This window comes from Myotis myotis, unplaced genomic scaffold (assembly GCF_014108235.1).
Source record: "Myotis myotis isolate mMyoMyo1 unplaced genomic scaffold, mMyoMyo1.p scaffold_m19_p_17, whole genome shotgun sequence".
Taxonomy (NCBI): domain Eukaryota; kingdom Metazoa; phylum Chordata; class Mammalia; order Chiroptera; family Vespertilionidae; genus Myotis; species Myotis myotis.
Genome location: NW_023416321.1, coordinates 1592656 through 1616858, shown reverse-complemented (window position 1 = coordinate 1616858; position 24203 = coordinate 1592656). Strand labels below are relative to the sequence as shown.

Here is a 24203-nt window from a genome sequence, read left to right as displayed (position 1 = left end):
GTGGGCGTGGCCTTCCTGACCTCGCCCGCCCCGTCCGCCCGGGTGAGCGGTGCGCCGGGCACTAGCGGGTGCGAGCGGAGACGGGATGGATGCGCCGCAGGAGGAGCGCAAGGGCGAGGCTCCCTGGAGGAAGATGTCGGGAGAGGTAGGCGGGTGGCAGGAGAGGCCGGGGCTGAGGGCTGAGGATGGTCAGGTGGAGGTTCTCAGCAGGAGCTGAGAAGCCCTCGAGGCCATCCCGGGGCGCCATTGAGGGCCTACTGTGCGCCGGCACCGGGCTCTCGCCCCCGCCCCCCGCAGGCCTCTGTGAGCCGGGGAGCCTCCCTTGAAGGGTGGGGATCGCTGAAGCCCTGGCTACGCGAATAGCCATGAGCCCCCGGAGTCCGGGCCGAAGTCCCGCCGGAGTCTGAGGTTATGCAACGCGAGTGAAGGATGTGCCAGGCGCCCGAGGGTGCGAGAGGCCGTGTGCAGGGCGGTGCGCGCGGGCCAGAACCACCTACCAGTGCGCAGGGCCTTGTCAGGTCACCATTCGACTGTGATTTCCTAACTGGCTTTCCCGTGTGTGAGGTAGGCAGTGTCCCTTTTTCTGGCCAGGGAGGCCTCTGAGAATCTGATGAGTTATAAGTGTGGATCCTGCCCCTACGAAATCCCACTGTGTGCCTGTCTCTCTGTCACACACACACACACCCCTACAATATCAGAGGCCCATCAGAAACCCATTGCACTGTCACCATCGTGAAGATAGCCATGAGGATGCTGGCGGCAGTCACAGGCTGTGCCGGGCCGGCTGCAGACACCCCTCGACAATAGCATGTGCAGGTGAGAGGGTTCAGACCCCAAGACCCCTGGCCAGCAGCCCTGTCAGCAGCAAGAGGCGGTCACCGCAGCTGAGTGGTCGCCTTATTGGTTCACACGCCTTACGACTTCTGACCGTGTGAGGCTGCTGTTGCTATGCCCGTTACCGGGATGAGGGAGCTGAGGCCCAGAGCCCGTGAAGTCTTACCCCAGAGGACTGTCCAGGGGAAGACGGCCTGTCAGTGATGGAGCGTGGAGGGCACCCGACCCAGCCGACTCCAGAGCCCACGGCCTCGCCATGAATTTCCCAGCCCGGCCTTTCCCCGTCCCCCTGTGCCTTTGTCCCAAACCCCTGTTCCTCCTACTTTCTGGATTGAGTCCGAACATCTTCGCCTGGCGTTCAAGGCCCGCGGCCCTCAGCCCCAGGCTCCCGGCCTCCCTCTGCGTTTAGCGGGCTGGCCGGTCAGCGGCTCACAGCTGACCTTCAGTTCCTTCCTCCCTTGTCACCTCCGTGCTTGCGGCTGTGCAGTGTCCTCCTGCGTCAGATCCCACCCTCGGGGGAGGTCAACTCCACGTCCCTTTCTCTGCGGCGGCCACCCCAGCTCCCCGGCCTCCCTGGGTCTGAGCCGCTGGGGTTAATCGGGTCACATTTATGGGGCCTCATCTTCCCTTTATGGCCGTTTGCTGTATCTGAAGCTCCTGATTATTTGGTGGGTGGATGGGGGAGGTAGGGTGGGCAGGGCTAGCCAGGCAGCGGAGGGCCGCTGTGGGAGCCTGAGATGGGGGGGGGGGTTCTGGGGCAGAGGAGCCCCCAGGCGGGAGGGAGGCGGGCACACGGTGGCGGCCGGAGGTCTAATGGAACCCGTCGTGTCCCGTAGGAGCTGGAGAAGCAGTACAGCCCCAGCAGATGGACTGTCCGCCGCGGAGCAGAGGAAGCCCTGAGGACCTACTCACAGATAGGAAGCGAGGGTACAGGGCACCGCTTCTCGGCCGCTTGGGTGGACTTTAGCGTGTGGCAGCGGTTCAGAACCTGGGGCTGGGGGTGGAGCCGCTGCCCAGCCAGCGCTCAGGGCAGTTCCCAAGGCCCGGGCACTGCCTAAGCCTCCTGGTGCGCCCAGGCCCGGTGCCAGGGGAGCGCGGGAGGCCCAGCCAACCGTGCCCCTTGCCCCTCTGCCCTGCCAGCCATGCCAGGCCTTAAGGCCACACGCCCGGTGGCACAGGGCGATGGAGTGAACAAAGGAAGGTCTTGTTTTCGTCAAAGACATCGGGGCTTGGGGACCTGCAAGCTAGTGAACGCCAAGCTGGGTCCCCCCTCGGCCTGGGCTTGCGGAGCGCTGGCTGTGGTTTCAACGCTCCGGGGAGGCGGGCTTCGCGGGAAGCGTGAGCAAAGGGCAGCACCTCCCTCCGCGGGAAAATGGGCTGTTGGCGCAGACTCCTCCAAGCTGGGTGGTGGCTGTCCCACCTGAGGTGCCAGCTGGAGGCGCAGGCTGGGGGCTGGTTCCGTCCCCACAGAGCCGGGTGGAGCTGAGTCCTGGGCTCTTCAGAGCTGCCTGCTGAGCCCAGCTGGGAGCCAAATACTCCTATTTGCTCAGTAAATATTTGAGGGCGCAGTGCCACCTGCCTGAGTTTGGAGAAAACCTGTTTGTCTATCTTACTCGTCCGAGGGGGAGAGGGGGTCACTGGTCGTCTCATAAGTAGCAGGAGCTGAGACGACGGTGCTGCCGTGGCCGCAGACACTGTCCTTAGTCCCCGTGCTCCGTGGCCCCGGGTCAGCTTGCAGCCCGTGTCCCTCTCCCTCCCGCTCCCACGCACCAGCCGGCCTGGAGGTGCCCCGAGATGGGGAGCACTCCCTTCGGGCCAGGCCAGGCGAGTGGGGTGGAACCTGTTGCTGTTTAAAATGCTGACATTTTGTTCATCGTGGACTTTGGGTATTAATTTTAATTTAAGCCGAAACTGGTTTGGCTCAGTGGATAGAGCGTCGGCCTGCGGACTGAAGGGTCCCAGGTTCCATTCCGGTCAAGGGCATGTACCTGGGTTGCGGGCACATCCCCAGTGGGGGATGTGCAGGAGGTGGCTGATGGATGTTTCTCTCTCATCGATGTTTCTGGCTCTATCTCTCTCCCTTCCGCTCTGTAAAAAATCAATAAAATATATTTTTTTTAAAAAAATAATTTTAATTTAAAAAATATCTTGCATTTAAATATCATTTGTCTTATGATTGGTCAGCTCAAGCTGCCATAACACAGTGCCATCGGCTGGTGAGGCTTAAACAGCAGAAATCGATTTCTCGCAGCTCTGGACGCTGACAAGTCCCCGATCAGGGGCCAGACAATTTGGTTCCCGGGGGAGGGGCCTCTTCCTGGCTTGCAGGCAGCCTCCTGCTATGTGTCCTCACATGGGGGGGGGGGGGGGGAGAGAGAGAGAGAGAGAGAGAGAGAGAGAGAGAGAGAAGGAAAGAGAGAGAGACTTCCCGTCTTTCTTTCTCTTCTTATAAGGCCTCTTATCCCATCACAGGGCCTCCACCCTCATGCCCTCATCTAACCCTAACCACCTCCCAAAGGGGCCGCCTCCAAATACCCTCACATTAGGGGGTAGGCTTCAACATGAATTTGGGGGGTTTGGGGGAGGCACCCACATTCAGCCCATAACGGTCTTCATTGCTGAGTGTTTTTTTGTTTTTGTTTTTTTAATATATTTTTACTGATTTCAGAGAGGAAGGGAGAAGGAGAGAGAGAAACATCCATGATGAGAGAGAATCATGGACCGGCTGCCTCCTGCACGCCCCCTACAGGGGATCAATCCCGCAACCTGGGCATGTGCCCTTGACCGGGAATCGAACCCGGGACCCTTCAGTCTGCAGGCTGACGCTCTACCCTCTGAGCAACACCGGCCAGGGCCATTGCTGAGTGTTTTGGTGCCACCTCCCAACGCTGCGCCCCAAGAGGGTAACCTCCCCCGGCCAGCCCCTGAATGACGAGGTTAAAAAAGGTCCCCAGGCTCAGAGCAGGTGGTGTGTGACCCCCTGAACACAGCTTCCGGGTCAGAGTGGAGCAGGCGGTGTATGGGGGGCGGTCGTGATGACAGTCAGAAGGCACCGTGAGTGCCCACCAGCTGGCCTTCGTGCCCCACGCTCATCAGTGCCGCCTGTAACCTTGGAGATCGCCTCATTGGAATCAAGCTGACGGGAGACAGCAAAACATAGCAAAGGGATGTAAAGCAGGAAAAATGACAGGGAAAATGTCCTGCCGGGCCGGAAAAACCTCCCACAAAGAGAAGGAAAGCACGCTTTGCTGGGTGCAGATGCCCATCACAGGCAAGCGCTGGGGACTGCAAAGCCAGAGGAAACCTCACCCTCAGGTACAGCCAGGCAGCCGCGCCCGGAGCATACATACCTGTGCTCAAGGTGGAGGGGCTGTGCTCAAGCCGGAGGGCACGCTGGTCCCGCCAAAACCCACCTGTGATAAAGGAGGCACCGGCATTGCCTTCACCCCGTGACGTTATGACCAGAGGTAGTTTTGCAACCTGGAGCCAGGCACCCGCAGAAGGTAGGCTCCTGCCCCCAGGCGACCCACAGGCTGGGCGCTGTCCTTCCGGGTGATGATATTTCAAAGGGACGCCTCCCGGGTCTTTGAGAAACAGTTTCCCAGGTTGTAAAGCCGGCTGGAGACTGGCTTAGCTTTTAAAATACTGCCATACGTCTCAAAGGGGTAGAGAAACGATTTACAATTCCGCAGAAGGTTCCTAAAGTAACGCTCTAAGGACGGGGAGGGAGGTGAACTCTGTTTTCCTCTTTTGCAGCCGGGAGAATTCATTCATTTTTTCTTATTTTTGATCTGTATTCACCCTGACGGCGTCGCCCTATTAGCTGGCAGTGGGGGGTGGTTTCTTCTAATGAGTAGGTCACCTCGTTCCCCATCAAAGGCTGGCTGCCCCCACGCTGGGGCCGGGCGAGCCTGGGCAGAGAGCAGAGGGAGGCTTTAAGAACTATTTATCTTTTTTTTTTTAAATATATTTTATTGATATTCCACAGAGAGGAAGGGAGAGAGATAGAGAGCTAGAAACATCGATGAGAGAGAAACATTGATCAGCTGCCTCCTGCACATCCCCCACTGGGGATGTGCCCACAACCCAGGCACATGCCCTTGACCGGAATCGAACCTGGGACCTTTCAGTCCGCAGGCTGACGCTCTATCCACTGAGCCAAACCGGTTTCGGCAAGAACTATTTATCTTAAACTTGTTTTACCGAGACTGCCATACACATGTAATCTCTATATATAAAAGCCTAAGCAACTGTTACGACCAGATGACCAGCCGGTAGTTATGATGCGCACTGACCACCAAAGGGCAGATGCTCAACACAGGAGCTGCCCCCTGGTGGTCAGTGCGCTCCCACAGCCAACCTCCTGCAGCTGGCCAACCTCTTGTGGTCCCTCCCCTCCGCTGGCTGGCTCCGATTGGTCCCAATCGCAGGCCAGGCTGAGGGACCCCACCCGTGCACAATTTTGTGCACCAGGCCTCTAGTCTATAATAATAAAAGCATAATATGCTAATTAGACTGGACAGCCTAATGACCTTCTGAACGTCATTTCAGACATCCTTCCGGACGAAGCCACGGCAGCGGGGGCTGAGGCAGAGGCAGTTAGGGGCGATCAGGCAGGCAGGTGAGCAGTTAGGGGTGATCAGGCAGGCAGGCACGCAAGTGGTTAGGGGAGATCAGGCAGGCACGCAAGTGGTTAGGGGAGATCAGGCAGGCAGGTGAGCAGTTAGGGGCGATCAGGCAGGCAGGCAGAGTGGTTAGGGGTGATCAGGCAGGCAGGCAAGTGGTTAGGGGCAACCAGGCAGGCAGAGTGGTTAGGGGCATCAGGCAGGTAGGCAGAGTGGTTAAGGGTGATCAGGCAGGCAGGCAGGCAGGCAAGCAGTTAGGAGCCAGTGGTCCCAGATTGTGAGAGGGATGTCCAACTGCTGGTTTAGGCCCGATGCCTGCGGGATTGGGCCTAAACCAGCAGTCGAACATCCTCCAAGGGGATGTTCCCCCAGATTGCAAGAGGGTACAGGCCAGGCTGAGGGACAACCCTCTCCCCGCACGAATTTCATGCACCGGGCCTCTAGTGTATGTGTGTGTGTGTGTGTGTGTGTGTGTGTGTGTGTGTGTGTGTGTATGATATACATAAGTTAGAACTGATTCCTGCTGCTCTGTCTCCTCCAGCAAGCTCAACCTACTTATGGGAATTCCAAACTTCTGCTTCCAAGACCATGCCTCCCCACAGGAGGACCAATCGCCAGCGAGGTGGGAGGGGCCTTGTGATTGACAGCCTCCGCAACTGGCCGGTTTTCCCAGAGCCCTCCTGCCTTCACTGGCTACAGACTGGGCTTGTTACTCTGCACCAGAAAAATGAAGGGAAGAAAACAAAGGAATGCACAACACAAGCCCTAATGTCGTGTTATTGTGGTAAAATACGTATCAGATAAAACTGACTCTTCTAGCCAGGCTGCCGTTGACCTGTGACCAGGAGGTCACGCTTGGATTCCCGGCCAGAGCATACGCCTGGCTTGTGGGCTCCATCCCCAGTCAGGGGCGTGCAGGAGCAGCCAATCGACGATTCTCTCTCATCATTGATGTTTCTCTCTCTCCCTCTCCTTTCCTCTTTGAAATCAATAAAAATATATTTTAAAGAATTTTTACTATTTAACCATTTTAACACTTCAGCAGACTTAGTATAGTCACTTCTAGTTCCAAAACAGTTTCATTATTCTGGAAAGAAAAACCCTACCTGTCAAACAGTTACTCCCCAATCTCCTCCCCCCCTCTCGCCCCTGGCAACCACTAACTGCTTCCTGTCCCTACGGGTTTGCCTGTTCCGGGCAGTTCTTACAAATCGAGTCACAAGGTGGAATTCTGGGTCTGGTGTTTCGGAGTCCCCCCATACTGGAGCATTCCCTTTGCACGTGTTTAGCCACGGATGGACGTTTGGGCTGGTTCCGCCGTTTGGCTGTTGTGAATCGTGCTGCTATGAACATTCCTGTACAAGGTTTAGCTTGAAAGCCCTACTTCCTCTCACTAGATAAAGCCATTCTAGCAAAACGCATTTACTCTAGAGAATTCTACCACTGAACCACCAATGCGCGCGCAAAACGCATTTACTCTAAATGCTGGCTCTCGCCTTACGCTGAAGCCGACTCATGGACCAGCAGCAAACAGACCCCGATTCCAGGCCCTGGAGCTTGTCTGTAAGACAGCTTTGGGTGTGACTAACAGAAGCCCCACTTTTGCTTTTTCACAAGAGGAAGTTTGTCATAAGCCTTTGCTCGAAGCCCCCCCCCCCCCCCCCGTGTTCCTGCCCTCGGGCATTCACACTCTGGGGGACCCAGCGGCTCTCAGTGGGGTGGGGAGGAGGCTCGGCTCGGGATTCAGGATGAGCTGGGGGAGGAGGAGCCAGGAGGATGGACCAGGATGTGGGTTTTGTCCAGCAGCTGGCGTGACTTGTGTAGGTAAATTAATGGGCAGCCATAGGACGAGACACTAACTGTGTGTGTGTTTTTTATAAAGAAAAGAATGAGGAAGCTCTCTGTGTACTGACTGGGCAGGCTCTCCAAGGGATCTTAAGTGAAACAGGCAGGGCAGCACGTACTTAATACGCTGCCATTTGGATTAAGGGCAGTGAGATCCTATATCTGTGTTCATACCATGGTCACCCTGGCGGCGGGCGGGGACATTTCGCTCACAAGCCCTTTGTGTGCTTTTTAATGGTATCACTGTTATTTCTTTTCTTTTTTTAAAAAAACTCTGTTTTTTATTTTTATTATTATTTATTATTATTTTTTTAATATATTTTATTGAATTTTTTACAGAGAGGAAGGGAGAGGGATAGAGAGTTAGAAACATCGATGAGAGAGAAACATCGACCAGCTGCCTCCTGCACACCCCCCACTGGGGATGTGCCCGCAACCAAGGTACATGCCCTTGACCGGAATCGAACCTGGGACCCTTGAGTCCGCAGGCCGACGCTCTGTCCACTGAGCCACACCGGTTAAGGGCTGTTATTTCTTCATAGGAAAAAATGACGGCATCCACTGATCTTGGAAACGGACGCCCAGTCAGCGCAGAGGGTCACACATTAAACCCTCTCAGATGTAAACCGTGTGCAGAGTGCGCTAACGTTCTCAGGGTCAGCTCAGCCTCGGTGCAGCCTAATTGCTTCACTCAACAAAGCCTCCTGGTTCTAATCCATTAACATGCGCTTAATTCGCCGAAACCGGTTTGGCTCAGTGGATAGAGCGTCAGCCTGCGCGTCAGCCTGCGGACTGAAAGGTCCCGGGTTCGATTCCGGTCAAGGGCATGTACCTGGGTTGCGGGCACATCCCCAGTAGGAGATGTGCAGGAGGCAGCTGATAGATGTTTCTCTCTCATCGATGTTTCTAACTCTCTATCTCTCTCCCTTCCTCTCTGTAAAAAATCAATAAAATATATTTAAAAAAAAAAATGCGCTTAATTCCCAATACATCCGTTCTGCTCGGCATGTCCTGCTGCGCGTGGACATCCGGGAGCCGGTTTGGTTCTAGTGGTTAGATCCCTGCAGGCTCTCTGAGCAATGGTTGCTTGAAGCTTTATTTTATTAAAATATATTTTTATTGATTTCAGAGAGGAAAGGAGAGGGAGAAAGAGAGAAATATCAATGATGAGAGAATCATTGATTGGCTGCCTTCTGCACACCCCCTACTGGGGATCCAGCCCGCAACCCGGTCATGTGCCCTGACTGGGAATTGAACTGTGACCTCCTGGTTCATAGGGTGACGCTCAACCACTGAGCCACACTGGCCAGGCAGCAAAGAGGCTTTTAGCAAAAAGGTTTCCACCTGAAATAAGATAGGAGCGGCTGCTGCCCGAGCTGCGCTGACAGCCCTGTCCGTCTCCCGGGACAGCCACCAGGAGGGCCCGGGCCACACGGAGGAGCCTGCTGGATATCCCCTACGGAGCCGGCGAAGGGGAGACGCTGGACGTCTACTTCCCCGCGGCGGCGTCCGAAGGTGAGCAGGGCCGGGCGTCTACTTCCCCGCGGGGGCGTCCGAAGGTGAGCAGGGCCGGGCGTCTCGCGGAGCCGGTGGGAGCCGGCCTCAGCCGCCGTGCTTTGTCTTACAGCCCTGCCGCTCTTCGTGTTCCTTCATGGCGGATACTGGCAGAGCGGAAGGTGGGTCTGCAGAGTGGGAGGAGCAGAGGCAAAGGGAGAGGCACCTTTAAAAAAACTACAATAATAAAGGAGTAATATGCCAATTAGAATAGACGGAGCTGGGGCTGCGAGGGAAGCCCGGGTCCCAGGTGCCAGAGGGAAGCCGGTGCGGGCAGCCGGGGGAAGGAGGGCCTGCTCTTGCACGAGTTTCATGCTTCGGGCCTCGAGTATATACACATAGACAGTCCTCGGGTTACGTCGGACTCAGTGTACATCGCTTCGGACTACGTCACTATCTCCCATCCTATCTAATAAGAGGGAATATGCTAATTGACCCTCGTGCCGTCACAAAGATGGTGGTGCCCACAGCCAATAAGGAGGGAATATGCTAATTGACTGCCCCACCCTCAAAGATGGTGGTGCCCAGTCCCCTCAGCCCCCTAGCCGCCCAGGGCTGCCCAAGGCTCAGGTAACCAGGGCTGGCCGAGGCTTGCACTGCCGGCAGGGGCAGCAGCAGAGGTGTGATGGGGCGTCGCCTTCCCGTGATGGCTGGGTTGCCTCCCACCCCTGAGGGCTCCCAGACTGTGAGAGGGGGCAGGCTGGGTTGAGGGACCCCCCTCCAGTGCATGAATTTTCATGCACCGGGCCTCTAGTTTATTTATAAAAAAGAAAAAGTTCCGTCATTTCAACGCATGCACATATGTGCTTTATGTTTTTGTATTATTTATTTACCACAAGTAAAGGTCAGGAATTGTTCTCATTCTTTGACATTTTTTTTCCTGTTTCACTTCATTACTGCTGTGTCTGTGCTCCACGTGAGTGACGTAGGTGCTTACATAGGTGGGTTCTGACTTACGGCGAAAATCGCGTTAGGTCGCGCTGTAGGAACGAGGCCCAGAGCCTGCCTCCTCCTGCCACACGGCTCAGAGGGGCAGGGGCAGTGGTGGCCGAGCTCCCCGGGTCACTCTTGGTCTCTCTGCAGTAAAGAGGAGTCGGCCTACATGGCGGGCCCCCTGACCGTGCGGGGAGCGGCGGTGGTGGTAGTGGGTTACACCTTGGCCCCCAAAGGTAAGGCGGTGGCCCTGCAGGGGTGGGGCCGGGGGGCTTTGCGGGGAGGGAGCCCTCACAGCACCTGCCCTGCGCGTCTCCCACAGGGACCCTGGACCAGATGGTGGACCAGGTGGCCCGGAGCCTCGCCTTCGTGCAGAAGCGGTTTCCGTGCAACGAGTGGGTGTCGCCGCAGGTGTCCTTTGGCTGATGATGCTGGGGGGCTGGAGGGGCTGGGGGGGCACTGGGTCCAGCCATTCAGCCCCTTCGTGCAGCCCAGCTGCCCTCTGGCCCGTGGAGCGGAGGACAAGCAGCGACGCGGCCTCCGCTCTGGCCCTCCCAGGGGGATGTACCTGTGCGGACACTCGGCCGGGGCCCACCTGGCCGCCATGATGCTCCTGGTGAACTGGACCGAGCGGGGAGTCACGCCCAACCTCAAAGGTTTCCGTGGGGCCTGCAGCCTGGCCTCCCCTCCCCCACGGGGCCTGAGCTGGGGGCCTGCACTGGCTGTGACCCGGGGGCTTTGAGTCTGTGAGCGGGCCTGCTTGCTGCTTCTTGGTTTCCTATTCTGGTCCTTCCCCCTCTATCTCCACCCCCCGCCCCCCCATCCTGGGCTGGCCCACACTGCGCCTGCACAAGACTTGGTCTGGGTGGGTGGCCCCGCTGCCACGGGCCCTCTGGCGGTTCCTCCCTCCCAGCCTGCTTCCTGCTGAGTGGGATCTACGACCTGGAGCCCATCGTGAACACCTCTGTGAACGCCCCTCTGCACCTGACCCCGTGAGTCCCCGCTCCCCGCTGGCTGGAGCCCAGGAGGGGTGCAGGGTGAGGCAGGGAGGGTGTGAGGTGAGCGTGAGGTTCCTCTCCTCCTGACCCCCCCCCCCCCACCTCCCGCACAGGGAGGATGCTCTGAGGAACAGCCCACAGTGGCACCTGGAGGCGGCCTCCGCGAAGCCCAGGGGTCCAGCCTGCCCCATGCTGGTGATCGTGGGCCAACATGACAGCCCTGAGTTCCACAGGCAGTCCAGGGAGTTTTACCAGGTACCCCAGCAGCCTGCCGTGGGCTGGAGGTCGGGGCCATGCGGTCTCCTATCCTGCCCTGTATTTCACCCCAATGGCCCCAGACCATCCATCGCCAATTCGCCGATTCGGCAGATGCGTGGTGAGCACCTGCTCTGTGCCAGGCACGGGGTGAGAGCCCCCCTCTGCTCTCCCGTGCCACACGCTCCCCTGCTCCCTCCTCCCACCAGACCCTGTGCCGAGCGGGGTGGCGAGCCTCCTTCGAAGACCTCCAGGACGTGGATCACTTTGAGATGGTCTGGAAGCTGACCCAGCAGGACTACGCACTCACCCAGGTGGGGCGTGTCCCTTCACGGGTGGGGGGCTGGGGGGGTGCGTGGCCCCTGCCCCTGCCGTAGCCCCTACGCGTGAGTGCAGCGGGGAGCGCAGAGCAGCTGCTGGCTGGTTGTCGCCCAGGAGGCTGGGAGACCTGGCGATAGGAATCAAGTGCCACACTTGCCTCCTTCACTTAATTTTCTTTTCTTTCGATTTTTAATTTTTAATTGATTTCTGAGAGGAAGAAAGAGGGAGAGAGAAACATCAGTGATTGAGAGAGAATTATGGATCGGCTGCCTCCTGCACACCCCCTACTGGGATCGAGGCTACAACCCAGGCCTGTGTCCTTGACCAGATTGAACCGTGACCTCCTAGTTCATAGGTCAATGCTCAACCACTGAGCCACACCAGCGGGGCTTAATTGTATTTTCCAGTTAGAGTTGCATCCAATATTACTTTATGTTAGTGTCAGGTGTACAGCATAGTGGTTAGACAAGAATATACTTTACAAAGTGATCCCCCTGTTAAATTTTATAATGTTTACATATCCCGAAATAATGTTTATGGATTTCTTTTCAATGGTTTACAAACAAAGCCTTTCTTGGCCCCTGGGTCACACCCGGGGGTAAGTCGGCTTGAGGCGGGAGCCTCATTAGCACATTTCCGACGGGAGGTGGGGAACTCACTGAGCAGCCCTCTCCCTCATCGCGTCCTCCCGAGCCTCTCCCGTGCGAGGGCTTTGTCTTTTCCTCCTGCTGCAGATTATTCTGAAAACAATCTTCCAAGAGTCCTGATGGGCCCCAAGCCCCAGCCGCCGTGCACCCGACCTGCGAGTCTTCTGCAAAGGGCCGGACCGCTCCCCCCAACCAGCCTCCGCTTCCCGGGAGCCCTGTAGCCTCCATATGTCCACCTGCCCTGGCAAGAGCCCCGTCTTCCCCCTGCTCTGAGCAGGATCCCCGTCTCCGTGGCCGCGCCCTGGTCGGAATCAAGCCGCTGCAGGGACAGGCCAGCCCAGGGCAACGCTGCGTGATGCCAAGTCTGAGCCCACCGCCTGCTGAGAAAGGAGACAGAAACGACAGCTCCGACCCTGCATGCCCGGACACACACCTTTCAAAACAAATCAGAAAAGAATAGTCTTTTGTCACATGTAAAAGTGATATAAAATTCAAATGTCCGTATCCATAAGTACATTCATACCTTCATTCATCTACGAATTGTCCGTGGTGGTGTCTGAGCTACAAGGGCAGAGCTGGGTGGGGTCAGAGACTGGATGGCCCCAGAGCTAAATTGATTACCATCTGGCTCTTTTGCAAGCAATTCCCACACCAGGTCTGCCTTTTGCTTCACTCTTTGTCCACTCTGTCCTGGGCTCCACCAGACATTTGGGTCTGCCCTGAAAACCCTGGAATGTTAGCCTCGGGATAACCCCTTGACCATGACAGGACAGTGACACCCACAGGTCGACAAGCTTCCGCTGCCTCCCCACCCTCCCACCCCAGGAGAGTGTGCAGTCCCCTGGGAACCAGCTGTCCCCCACTGCACCCCACCACCTCTCTGCCCCACTCTGAATAGCTCGCAGTTCAAGAATGATTGATTAGCTCTGGCCGGTGGTGCTCAATGAGTTTGTTAAAAATTTAAATTCACATTTGACCTAAAAATCCACTTTTAGAAATCTAGCCCCTGGAAGCAAAAGTACCAGAACACAAGGTTATTCATACAAAGTGTTTACTGCAGTATCCTATATAATAAAAGGCTAATATGCAAACTGTCCCCTTGGAAGTTCAACTGCTCACTATGACGAGCACTGACCACCAGGGGGCGGCACAGAACAAAGGAAGGCCCCCACCCCCAGCCGGCAGCTGGGGAAGGAAGGCCCCAATCAGCCCTGATCACCAGCCAGACCTAAGGACCCTACCCGTGCACGAATTTTGTGCACCAAGCCTCTAGTTATATATAATGGTACAGAATTAGCAACCTGAGGGCCCGTCCATAGGGGCCTGACTGAATAAGTATCTGTGCTGCAGCATGGACCGCTATGGACCTGGAGGGATGTCTGGTTCCGGAGGGTTTCTGATGGGAAGGCAGGAACCCAGTTCCAAGGGTCCATTTCGAGACTTCCAAGAAGCCGCAGTGAAAAGACGTGGTAAGAGCCGAGTTCATAGCTCCCTGAGCCAGGGCGGAGGCGGAGCCCTGGATTTCACCTGGGACATCTTTTCCCTGGAGGATGCTCGGTCTCAGCACACATTCCAACTCAGCTGGCTTGGGGGCAGGGGGAGCTGGCACTAGGGGGCCCCAGGAGTGGGGCACCCACAAGGACAACCAGAGTTTGCAGGCTGAAAGGGCTTCATACAGATGTACTCGACCGGCGCCTCCTTAAATCCATTAGGAGGACTGCAGCCCACCGTAGCTCCGCTCGCACCAGTCTGCTAAGCGTGGGAAGCGGCAAACGCGGGACCGAGGTCGCTAGGTGCACGGGGCGCAGAAGCCAATCCACGCAGAGGGAGGACTACAACTCCCAGCATGCCCCGCGCACTCCCAGAAGGCCGCGAGGGCCGCTCCCGAGCTGGGCGTTCCCGACAGGCCTCACGGCGGACGCCAACCGCTCGATTTGAATCGCGGCACCGCTCGGGGTGGCGGTGGGATGGGTGCCCCGTCGTTGCCCGCGGCCTGGCAGCTCTACCTCAAGGACCACCGCGTCTCCACGTTCAGGAACTGGCCCTTCCTGGAGGGCTGCGCCTGCACCCCGGAACGGGTGAGACGGGGGCCCCGGGGGCCCAGGCCCGTCCCCTCCCGCGGGCTCGGCCCCCCTCTGGGCTCCCAGGACCCGGGGTGTCCCCCTCGCGGGCTCGGCCCCCCTCTGGGCTCCCGGGGTGTCCTCCCCGCGGGCTCGGCCCCCCCTGGGCTCCCGGGGTGTCCCCCCCCGCGGGCTCGGCCCCCCCTGGGCTCCCGGGCTCGGGGTGTCCCTCCCGCGAGCTCGGCCCCCCTCTGGGCTCCCAGGACCCGGGGTGTCCCTCCCGCGGGCTCGGCCCCTCTCTGGGCTCCCGGGGTGTCTCCCCCGCGGGTTCGGCCCCCCCTGGGCTCCCGGGGTGTCCCCCCCGCGGGCTCGGCACCCCTCTGGGCTCCCGGAGGGCACGCGCCGCGGGTCCGATCCTGCCTTCCCTTGCAGATGGCCGCGGCCGGCTTCATCCACTGCCCCACCGAGAACGAGCCCGACCTGGCCCAGTGCTTCTTCTGCTTCAAGGAGCTGGAAGGCTGGGAGCCGGACGACGACCCGCTGTGAGTGCCGGCCGCCCGCCCCTGCGCTCTGCGCGGAGCCGGGAAACCGCCTTTCCAGGAAGGACGCTTGGGGCGGGAGCGGTTCCGGCCTCATTTTGCGCCCAAGCAGCTGTTGCAAGTGGACGAACCTCTGTGCGCCTCCGCCTCGCAGCCTGATGGGGCCGGTGCCCTCGGTGCGTGTTGAAGAGGCTTTTTCCCGTCGGTCCCGAGGCCTTGGAGGTTGGACAGAACCGGGAGCAGCCCCTGTTGTGACCAGGGTGCCCAGGTGCCTTTCTGGTTTCAGAGTTTTTTTAAAAAAATATATATTTTATTGATTTTTTTTACGGAGAGGAAGGGAGAGGGATAGAGAGTTAGAAACATCCGTGAGAGAAACATGGATCAGCTGCCTCCTGCACGCCCCCTGCTGGCGATGTGCCCTTGACCGGAATGGAACCTGGGACTCTTCAGTCCACAGGCTCTAGCCACTGAGCCAAACTGGTCAGGGCAAGAGCTTTTTTTAAATATGTTTTTATTGATTTTAGAGAGGAAGGGAGAGGGAAAGAGAGAGAGAGAAGCATCAATGATGAGAGAGAATCAAGCCTGCAACCCAGGCATGTGCCCTTGACTGGAATCGAGCCCAGAGCCCTTCAATCCACAGGCCCACGCTCTGTCCGCTGAGCCAAACCAGCTAGGGCCTGTTTCAGTTTTAAACCTCAAGCCTTACTGTGCTACGGTCCCCACACCACCAACCAGCCTTTCCGAGGGGCTCCGTGCCCGCTGGGGCTCGCTCTGCAGGGGACGGGACCCCGTGTCTGCATTCAGGGGCCCCCAGTGTCTCCTGCCGGCCAGTGCACGCGCTCACCTCCCCCGCAGAGTCGCCTGTTTCCGCCACTTTCCTTTCCCGTGGAGACGAGCCGGGGACTGTGTTTGCGGCCGCGGCCCAGTGTTGACGGGGTGGCGTGGCGGGCACACCGGGAGCCCTGGGAAATGCCAGCGTGCTCTGGGAGTGGGTCTCCTACGCGCGGCGATGTTTCATGCCCTTGTCAGTGTGGGCTGACCCTCTGGACTTCCTGTGGCCGTGTGTTCGTCCGCAGGGCCCTGGCTCGGGGCTGGGCGCTCTGCCCGCCTGCTTCCCTGGAGAAGCCTGGCCCGCGGGCCTTATTCCAAACCTGTAGATTATGTGACAGTTCCCGGGGTATGAGGCTGCTTCACAGCATCCCTAGAGGCCCTGGGCCCGTTTGGCTCAGTGGGTAGCAGGCACCAGCCCAGACTGCAGGGCCACAGGCTCCATTCCGGTCAGAGGCACATCCCTCCGTTGCAGTCTCGGGGGAGGATTAACAAAACAAAAAACACCTTGAGGGTTTTCGGGGATCTGACGTGTAACAGCTCTGGACTCACGTAGCACTTCCTACTCACCGCTCCGGGCTCCGGGTGACTCCATCAGGGAAGGGGGAGGCGGGGAGGGGGCGTCCACAGAGGGAAGGCGCTGCGCTGAGCCGCGTGGGGAGGTGGCCGGGGACCTAGTCCTGGTTCCGTCTACTTGGGACGTCACTGCTCTCCAGCGAGCGGGGCGTCTGCAGACGGAGGGGTGGGAGGCGGTGGCGACGAGCTGCCGCCTCGGTGACCCGCTCCTGTGTCACTCCCCAGGGAGGAGCACAAGAAGCATTCGTCGGGCTGCGCCTTCCTTTCCGTCAGGAAGCAGTTCGAGGAGCTGACCCTCGGTGAATTCCTGAAACTGGACAAGGAAAGAGCCAAGAACAAAGTGGTACGTGTGATGGTGAGAGCCCCGAGCGGCCTGCTGGGCGTCTGCAACGCCGAGCCCTCCAGCCCCACACCCTCTCGGCAGCGCGTCTGTGAGATGGCATCTCTGTTGTCCCTGTTTCCACGCCCGTTTACAGATGTAAAGCCCACTAGCCCGGTGGCTGCACAGACACAGGCACGGGCTGAAGGTGGCCGGCGGCTCTCGGTGACAGACCAGCCTTGTTTGTCGTTAGGGGACAGGCGTTAGGGGACAGGCGTTAGGGGACAGGCGAGAGAAAGCTGTGGCTGAGCAGACGGGAGGAAGACGGGCGGCCAGTGAGGCTGAAGGGACCGCAGGCGGGAGAGAGGCAGAGCTGGGGCTGTTGTGGAGGTGACAGCCCTGCCCAGCAGGAAGCCACCAGGGGGCGCTGTCGGCACCGGCGGGGTGGGCGGCATTTATTGGGCATCGGGTGTTTGTTCTCCCGAGTCATGCAGAACACTTCCCGTGATGCAGGAGGTTTTATGTCTGTTCAGTCATAAACGGTATGAGCTCCTATAAGGGGTGGCCACTGCCAGCCGGTGTATTCCTTTCCGGGTCATTTAAAATTTACATATTTTAAAGAGAGATGGAAAGTTTAAGCTAAGCCGCGGCCCTCAAGTCTGTGATGTCCTAGGCCCGTGGTCGGCAAACCGTGGCTCGCGAGCCACATGCGGCTCTTTGGCCCCTTGAGTGTGGCTCTTCCACAAAATACCGGCTCCTCCACAAATACCGACTTCTGCGCGTGGCCACGAAGTTTCAATTGCGCTGTACGTGCGCCCGCACGTGGGCTGGCTCCCTAAGGCTCATCTGCCTTGTAGGCTGTTTGGACCCAGGTGTGAAGCCTGTTATGTGAGCGCCCCACAGTGCAGGGCAGTCGTTTATCAGACGTTTTATTGAGAACCAGAGAACACGCTGTGCTGCGCTGCACCGATGCAGGCTGCGGGGCGGGTGCTGGTGGTGCCGTGCGCCTGAGACCCGGTTAAACGAGGTGCCGCTGCCGGTGGGCGGACAGGTCACTGCGAGGCCAGCCCACAGCCCTGCGTGTGCCTCGCTGCCCCCGCCGTTTGGGGGAAGTGGCGTGAGGGGAGCCAGTGTGAACAAGCCCGTGGGGGGTGACCTTCAGGCGGGGGCACCGGACCAACTGCTTCTCTGCGGACTCGGGTCCCTAAACCCGGGGGGGGGTTTTGGGGGGGCGAGGGGTTGGGGGGGGGCAGGCGGGAGCTGCCGCACAGGTTGCTCGGCCAGTTTCACTGTTTCTCACAGGAGGTTCTTGTTGTTTCTTCCGCCCCTTTGGTAGGAAGCGTGTGCGGACGGCGCTGGCCTCCGTGTGGTGGTGCTGACATGGCAGCCTGTGTGCACAGGGTCTGCGAGGGCTCAGGCGCGGGTCCCTTACCAGGCTCACCATTGGCCGTTTTCTCTTGTTCTTGTCAATGTATTATTGTTAAAATCAAATTTTCTTTAAAAAGAATGTTTATTATTACTATTTTTTAATCTTTACTCAAGGATATGTTTTCACTGATTTCAGAGAGAGAAAAGAAGGGAGAGGGAGAGAGAAACATCGATGGGTTGCCTCCTGAACGCACCCAGATCGGGGTTTGAACCTGAAACCAGGGTATATCCCCACTGGGAATCAAACCTGCGACCTTTTGGTGCAAGGACAGATGGCACTCCAACTAACTGAGCCACATAGGCCAGGGCACAATTAAATTTTCTTTTAATTTTAAAGTAAGTAAGCCACACGGCTGGTGTGGCTCAGTTAGTTGGGGCCTCACGGCTGGTGTGGCTCAGTTAGTTGGGGCCTCACGGCTGGTGTGGCTCAGTTAGTTGGGGCCTCACGGCTGGTGTGGCTCAGTTGGGGCCACACGGCTGGTGTGGCTCAGTTAGTTGGGGCCTCACGGCTGGTATGGCTCAGTTAGTTGGGGCCTCACGGCTGGTGTGGCTCAGTTAGTTGGGGCCTCACGGCTGGTGTGGCTCAGTTGGGGCCACACGGCTGGTGTGGCTCAGTTAGTTGGGGCCTCACGGCTGGTATGGCTCAGTTAGTTGGGGCCTCACAGCTGGTGTGGCTCAGTTAGTTGGGGCCTCGTCCTGTACAGCAGAAGATGAGCAGTTCACTTCCTGGTCAGGCTTCGGGTTTGAGTTCGGGAGGCAGCCAATTGATGTGTTTCTCTCTTTCTCTCCCTCTATTTTTCTCTCTCTCCCTCTCTCCCTTCCTCTCTAAAGTTCATTTTTTTAAAAAGTACATATAGAAAGTAATTTCTAAATGTTAGAGTTTGTTTTTTAATGTGACAAATCAAGGAGAATAAAAATTAAGGTAGGGCAGCCCTAGCTGGTTTGGCTCAGTGGATAGAGTGTGGGCCTGTGGACTGAAAGGTCCCGGGTTCAATTCTGGGTTGTGGGCTCGGTCCCCAGTAGGGGGCGTGCAGGAGGCAGCCAGTCAATGATTCTCTTTCATCATTGATGCTTCTCTCTCTCTCCCTCCCTTCCTCTCTGAAATCAATAAAAACATTTTTTAAAAATTAAGGTGGGATGCCGAAACCGGTTTGGCTCAGTGGATAGAGCGTCGGCCTGCAGACTGAAAGGTCCCAGGTTCGATTCCGGTCAAGGGCATGTACCTGGGTTGCGGGCACATCCCCAGTAGGAGATGTGCAGGAGGCAGCTGATCGATGTTTCTCTCTCATCGATGTTTCTAACTCTTTATCTCTCTCCCTTCCTCTCTGTAAAAAATCAATAAAATATATTTAAAAAAAAAAATTAAGGTGGGGCTAATGTGGTTGTCACTTGCTCTCCGGAGGGAGCGCTGAGCAGGCGGAAGGCTGGAAGCTAGCCCTGGGCGGCGGGAGGCGGAGGTGCTGTGTTCGGGGGAAGCTAGTGTTCGAGAGGAGGCTCTGCCAGGCTCGCGGGGCAGCCCGGCCGGTGCTGCTCGGACCCCAGTCTCGCTGACCTCAGCCACACGGTGCGGTTTGGAAGCTGCTGTTTCACTCTCCTGAGTCTGTCCTTTATTTCCAGGCAAAGGAAGCCAACCACAAGCAGAAAGAGTTTGAAGAAATCGCAAAGAAAGTCCGCAGTGCCATCGAGCAGCTGGCAGCCATGGAGTGAGGCCCCGCGCGCTCCTGGTCCCGCGGAGGGCGTCGTCGCCAAGGCTCGGCCCCCAGTGTCGCCGCTGCCTGTGGGCCGTGGCAGTGACTTGGGAAGGAGGCACTGGCCATGTGGAGTGAGAACTGAAGCCGCCGTGTTTTCTCGTGAAAGCGGGGCCACGGCGTCCTGTCTGCACCAGGCGTTCTGAGGGCCGTGCTGATTCTCTTTCTTTGGTCGCCACGGCTTATGGATCCTGGAGGTGCCGGGGGGGGGGGGGGGGGGGGCGGCGGGGGGGGGCGGGTGTGGGCACGTGGGTTTCTGGCTCACAGCCTGAGATTTATACGAGCGCATCATAGGTCTTTGCTGCTGGACGAGTAGAGGATTCACATGCTTTTGCATCATAAGCTGTGGCGTGCATTTCCGTGTCCCAGTGCTCTCTTCTCTCCCTTCGCGAGTCCTGTGACCCCTCACCTGCCAGGCCTGGCTGTGCTGTGTATGTTCGGGGTCTCCCCACCTGGTCATCAGGACCTTCAAGGCTGCAGAGGGGCTGTAGTGGATCCCCGAGGGGCTGGGAGGGATGCGAGGACTGGCGTCTTGGGTAAAGCCAGCCTCTTGCTTTGAGGTCGGTTGAAGGTCCCCTCCGATGGGCACATGACAAGGTTACAACATTTCCCCAAAACAGACAAGGAAAAGGTCCTCAGTGCCCGACACAGCATTTCCAGGGCCGCCCAGTGCCCGGCCCTCTCCAGCGGGAGGAGTGCAGTGGGCTGTCCCTGCCCTGCGCGGCTCCGCCCACGGCTGGGCAGGAGGAGACCTACGGAGCAGCTCCTGGCCTTGTCCACTGTCCCCTTCCCTTGAGAGGGACCCGCAGCACACCCTCGCCGCTGTGGGAATGACCCCTCCTCTCACTGCTCATGCCCCTGTTGCCCAGAGCCCAAACCCCCAGTGGGCCACCTGGCAAGCGCCCCCTCTCCACGCCCTGGCCGCTGCAGAGCCAGCAGCAGCGATGGGGGGTGAGGTGGAGAGGGGGTGTCAGGGAGTAGAGGGAGCCAGGAGTTAATCACTGACACCCTTCCATGACCCGGCTGGCCGCCTCCCTGGGTGCACTGCTGGCGGCCGTGGTGGGCAGCGACTACTGGTACTTCCGGAGGTGGCAGCCACCCGCAACTGCACGGTGCTCAGGCCACTGTCTGTCTTCAAGAAGGGGCTGGGGGTGAGGTGGGAGCAGGTGGAGGTGGCAGGTGTGGGGAGCTGAGGCCCTCAAGTGGCTTCTCTCAGGGGGGTCAGGCGGGCCTCCCACCCCTGCACCCCATCAGGCACAGCCAGGGCTGGGGGCAAGGGCCTGACACAGGCGGGCAGTAGGACGGCCACCTGGGTCCCACACGCAGTGGCTACGGCCCAGGCAGCAGGCGGGAGGGCTGCCCACTGCCGCCCTCCTCACACACGGGGCCAGCCTGGGCCTGAGTGTGTGTACGTGCACCTGTCAGTGTGAGTATGTGACTAAGACTGTGAGCACGTGTGCAGGTGACAATATGAGTGTGCAGAGGTGAGTGAGGTGTGTGTGTGTCTGTGAGAAGTGTGTGAGCCTCCCCACATCGGGGCCTCCCACCCCCACCTGCTCCTTCAGCCCCAGCCCCTTGAGGACAGACAGCTGGGCCCTGCCCTCCATTTCCCCCTCCCTTCCGCCTCCCCCTCCCCTTCCCTCTCCCTCGTGCCTGTGGCTGTGAATGAGTGTGAGAGAGGTGGCTTCCTCTGAGCGCCTGGGGAGGAAGGACCCAGCTCTTCATCCACCAGACAGACTTGTGCGTGTGTGTATGCATGTGTGCACACGTGTGCGTGTGCACGCACGTGTGTGTGTGTGTGCAGGTGGGCCGTGGGTGTGCATATGTGGGTGGGCGTGCACATGTGGGGGGGTCAGAGAGCCCACATCACGCGCACGCTTTTTGGGTCCCAGCCTGTGAGTGTCCTGAGGGCGCCCTGTACCTCACATGAGTAAAGGGCCCGAGGGCCCAAGGCCAGGCAGCCCCAGCTCCGAGAGCAGGAGAGGATCTGGCGGCCTCGGGGCGGTCAGCCCTCTGGCCCTGGCAGGCCCGCCCACCAGGCTGTGTCCTGCTGTGGAACAGCGCATCCCCTGGTCGGCCCCTTTGCCGTCAAGAATCTGGACGTCTCCGCCTCGGAGTGGGACCTCCTGTGTGAGTCCTAGGCGCAGTCCCCCTCCTTCAGTCCCCGGAACTCACCAGCTGACCCACCGGGCCCACACGTACATGGAAACCGCCTCGACCCGCCATGGCCCCTGTTCGCTGGTGGCTCCTGAGCGAGGGACCCAGCGCCCAGCCTACCTCGTGCCCTTTGGGTTCGCCTTTGTGTCTCCATGGGCCACCTGGGGGCACGTGTCTACTGCCCCAGAGCAGCCTGGGAGGCTGGGACGGTGCTGGGGGAGCCCCTCACCCTGGGCGTCAGGAAGCCTTCGCCAGACAAGTAGCCACTGGGAGGACTGGGTGGTTACCATGGGGACAGGCATCAGAGGGAGGCAGGTGGTCCAGCTCCTCCAGCCCCGGCCAAGGCGGCCGGTGTCCTGTGAAGGTGGCCTCCAGGCAGACAGGGCTCCAAGGCAGGCCCGGTCCCCCACCCTGGCAGGGATATTGGAGGGTGCTGATGTGGGGCAGGGATGTGAGGGGACATGCGCGGGGGGGGGGGGGGACGGGTATGGGGTGCTGTTTGCTCAGGGCTCTGTGGGATGAGGTCCTGGGGTTGGAGGACTGAGCCCCGCCTCCTGCAGGAAGGGACGGCGCCTGGCAGACACAAGTGGTCACCTGCCCCTCCCCAGGCGCCCTGACGCTGGCAGGCTGTCGGCCTCTCGCACCTGGCCTTCACGGCAGCGGTCTGCCAGTACGGCGCCCGGCACGTGCGGGACGTGGGCATCTGCTTCGGCTGGCCCCTTGCCCGGGCCTGGGGCTCAGCGGGGTCCTCCTGCTCGCGGCCGCCCGGGCCCTCAGCCTGAGCTGGCGGCCTGCACTCTGTGGTCATCTGAGTCCCGCCAGCAGGGGAGGGGCTGGGTTTCCCACCCCATCCTGGGGCGGGGTCCTGGTTGGGCAGGGATGGGACAGGAATCAGGCTGCTCTTGCTGGGCCAAGGAGACGTGGGGCTCCCCTGCCCTGTGTAGGCCGTCCGTCAGCGCTAACTGGTTGCCTCCTGGGGAAACGGAGACCAGAAAGTGAGTCCCAAAGGCAGCAGGCACCCGAGGGGGAGTGTGGTGGAGTGGGGAGGGGTGCTCAGCGGCCCCTCTGCCATCGGCCCTGGTGGCCACCACTGCCCAGTCCTAGGGGCCTGGGTCAGGTGGAGCAGCTGCCCGTTTGGGGGAGGGGGGAATTGGAGAGAGGCAGGTGTGGCTGTTTATCCCATCCGCCAGTCGCCTTAACAATACTAACCACCCACCCATTTCACAGACAGGGAGACTAAGGCCCAGCTCCCCGCAGAGCAAATGGCAGAGCCAGAGGCCCTCGCTGCTGGCGGGACTCGTGGGCCCCCAGGCCTTGGTGGGGCGGGAGGGCCTGAGGGCCTGGGTCCGCGGTGCAGGCTGGCACTGGGCGAGGTGCACGCGTGCTCCTCCCTGTCCTGTCCTCGTGTGGCGGCTCCCTGGGCGTGTCTGCAATGTCCAGGGCCCGGTGGGCACCCGCACGGCAGGTGTGGAAGAGGCGGGGGAAGGCGAAGGGGCTGCTTAGCACGCAGGGGCCGGGTTGGGCCGCAGGTGTATTGAGTGGAGGCTGTGGGGCGCATTGGTTCCCGGGCCGCAGGCGCAGAAGAGGCCGCTTGGAGGGCCGGACGGGAGATGGGCGGCCAGCCCACACTGGGCTGCGTGGTCAGAGACTGAGACGCTCACTTTCCTGGAGGTGGAGAAGTCGGGGTGACCGAGGAGAAGGGTCCCAGGGACTGTGCGGTAGGAGAAGCCCCCAGCCGCCCCGTTCCAGGGCTACCTGAGCCTGGTGTGTGCTGGGGCGACGGCAGCCTCTCTTGCCTTGGTCTCCCCTCCCCGTCTCCCCTGTTGCTTTAGAGGTTACAGGAAGTTCCGGGGCACGGGACTGGGCCAAATGGGGGGCTGAGGGGCTCTGTCCTGTCGCTGAGTTAGCATTATACTCCCTGTAGCAGCCCTGCCGTCGTCCTGGATGAGTCAGCTTGCGCGGGTGCAAATTGCCTTTTCTCTCTCAAGTTCCCAGGCCCTAGTGGTGTGCTCAGTGGTTAGAGCGCTGGCCTTCAGACTACAGGGTCCTGGGTTTGATTCCGGTCAAGGGCACGTACCTCATTGCAGGCTTGATTCCGGTCCTGGTCATGTTTCTCTGTCTCTCCCCCTCCCTTCCACTCTCTAAAAATCAATGGAAAAATATCCTCAGGTGAGGATTCACCTAAAAACAAAAAAGTTTTCAGAATCGATAATGAGCACCTGTGGCTCACAAGCAGTGCAAGGGCCGCACCGTCACAGCTGTGTGCGTGCGTGTGTGCGTGCGTGTCCATCCATCCAGAGACGTCTTCTGCAGACACAAGCTCCTTATTCCAGGTGGGCACAGGCGGGCTACGAGGGGTCGGGGGACCCAGGGGAGTGTCCCCCTGTCAGATCCAGGGCCTGGCTTTGAGGCAGGTCTCTCGCTTCTGAGGCCTCACTTCTGCCTCCCCTCGGCCCCGCTGCTGTGGGTGTTCTCCAGGCCAATGAGCTCCCACTCCAGTGGCAGGGGCTCCCGAGGCCCCGTGTGACTGACCATC

General features: G+C 59.3%; 2 protein-coding genes across 2 annotated transcripts; both read left to right on the top strand.

Annotated features, from left to right (window-relative positions):
* The first annotated feature begins 11 nt into the window (after nt 1-11).
* Nucleotides 12-12548, top strand: AFMID (arylformamidase). The gene is made up of 11 exons (XM_036338847.1): nt 12-145; nt 1671-1761; nt 8715-8819; nt 8932-8980; nt 9942-10027; nt 10114-10186; nt 10350-10447; nt 10705-10783; nt 10903-11044; nt 11254-11358; nt 12100-12548. Exons 1-11 carry the CDS (start codon nt 86-88, stop codon nt 12130-12132), a joined length of 921 nt encoding a protein of 306 aa, XP_036194740.1. The 5' UTR covers nt 12-85; the 3' UTR covers nt 12133-12548.
* Nucleotides 12549-13902: 1354 nt separating this feature from the next.
* BIRC5 (baculoviral IAP repeat containing 5) lies at nt 13903-19709 on the top strand. Its single transcript, XM_036338854.1, has 4 exons — nt 13903-14090; nt 14505-14614; nt 16241-16358; nt 19380-19709. The coding sequence occupies exons 1-4, from the start codon at nt 13980-13982 to the stop codon at nt 19467-19469; spliced, it is 429 nt and encodes a 142-aa protein (XP_036194747.1). The 5' UTR covers nt 13903-13979; the 3' UTR covers nt 19470-19709.
* Nucleotides 19710-24203: the final 4494 nt, after the last annotated feature.

Coding starts and splice junctions, on each gene's coding strand:
- AFMID (XM_036338847.1), top strand. CDS start 86: ATGGATGCGCCGCAGGAGGAGCGCAAGGGCGAGGCTCCCTGGAGGAAG. Junction 1,762..8,714: donor CTCACAGATAGGAAGCGAGG/GTACAGGGCACC, acceptor CTCCCGGGACAG/CCACCAGGAGGGCCCGGGCC. Junction 11,359..12,099: donor AGGACTACGCACTCACCCAG/GTGGGGCGTGTC, acceptor CTCCTGCTGCAG/ATTATTCTGAAAACAATCTT.
- BIRC5 (XM_036338854.1), top strand. CDS start 13,980: ATGGGTGCCCCGTCGTTGCCCGCGGCCTGGCAGCTCTACCTCAAGGAC. Junction 14,091..14,504: donor GCGCCTGCACCCCGGAACGG/GTGAGACGGGGG, acceptor CTTCCCTTGCAG/ATGGCCGCGGCCGGCTTCAT. Junction 16,359..19,379: donor AAAGAGCCAAGAACAAAGTG/GTACGTGTGATG, acceptor CTTTATTTCCAG/GCAAAGGAAGCCAACCACAA.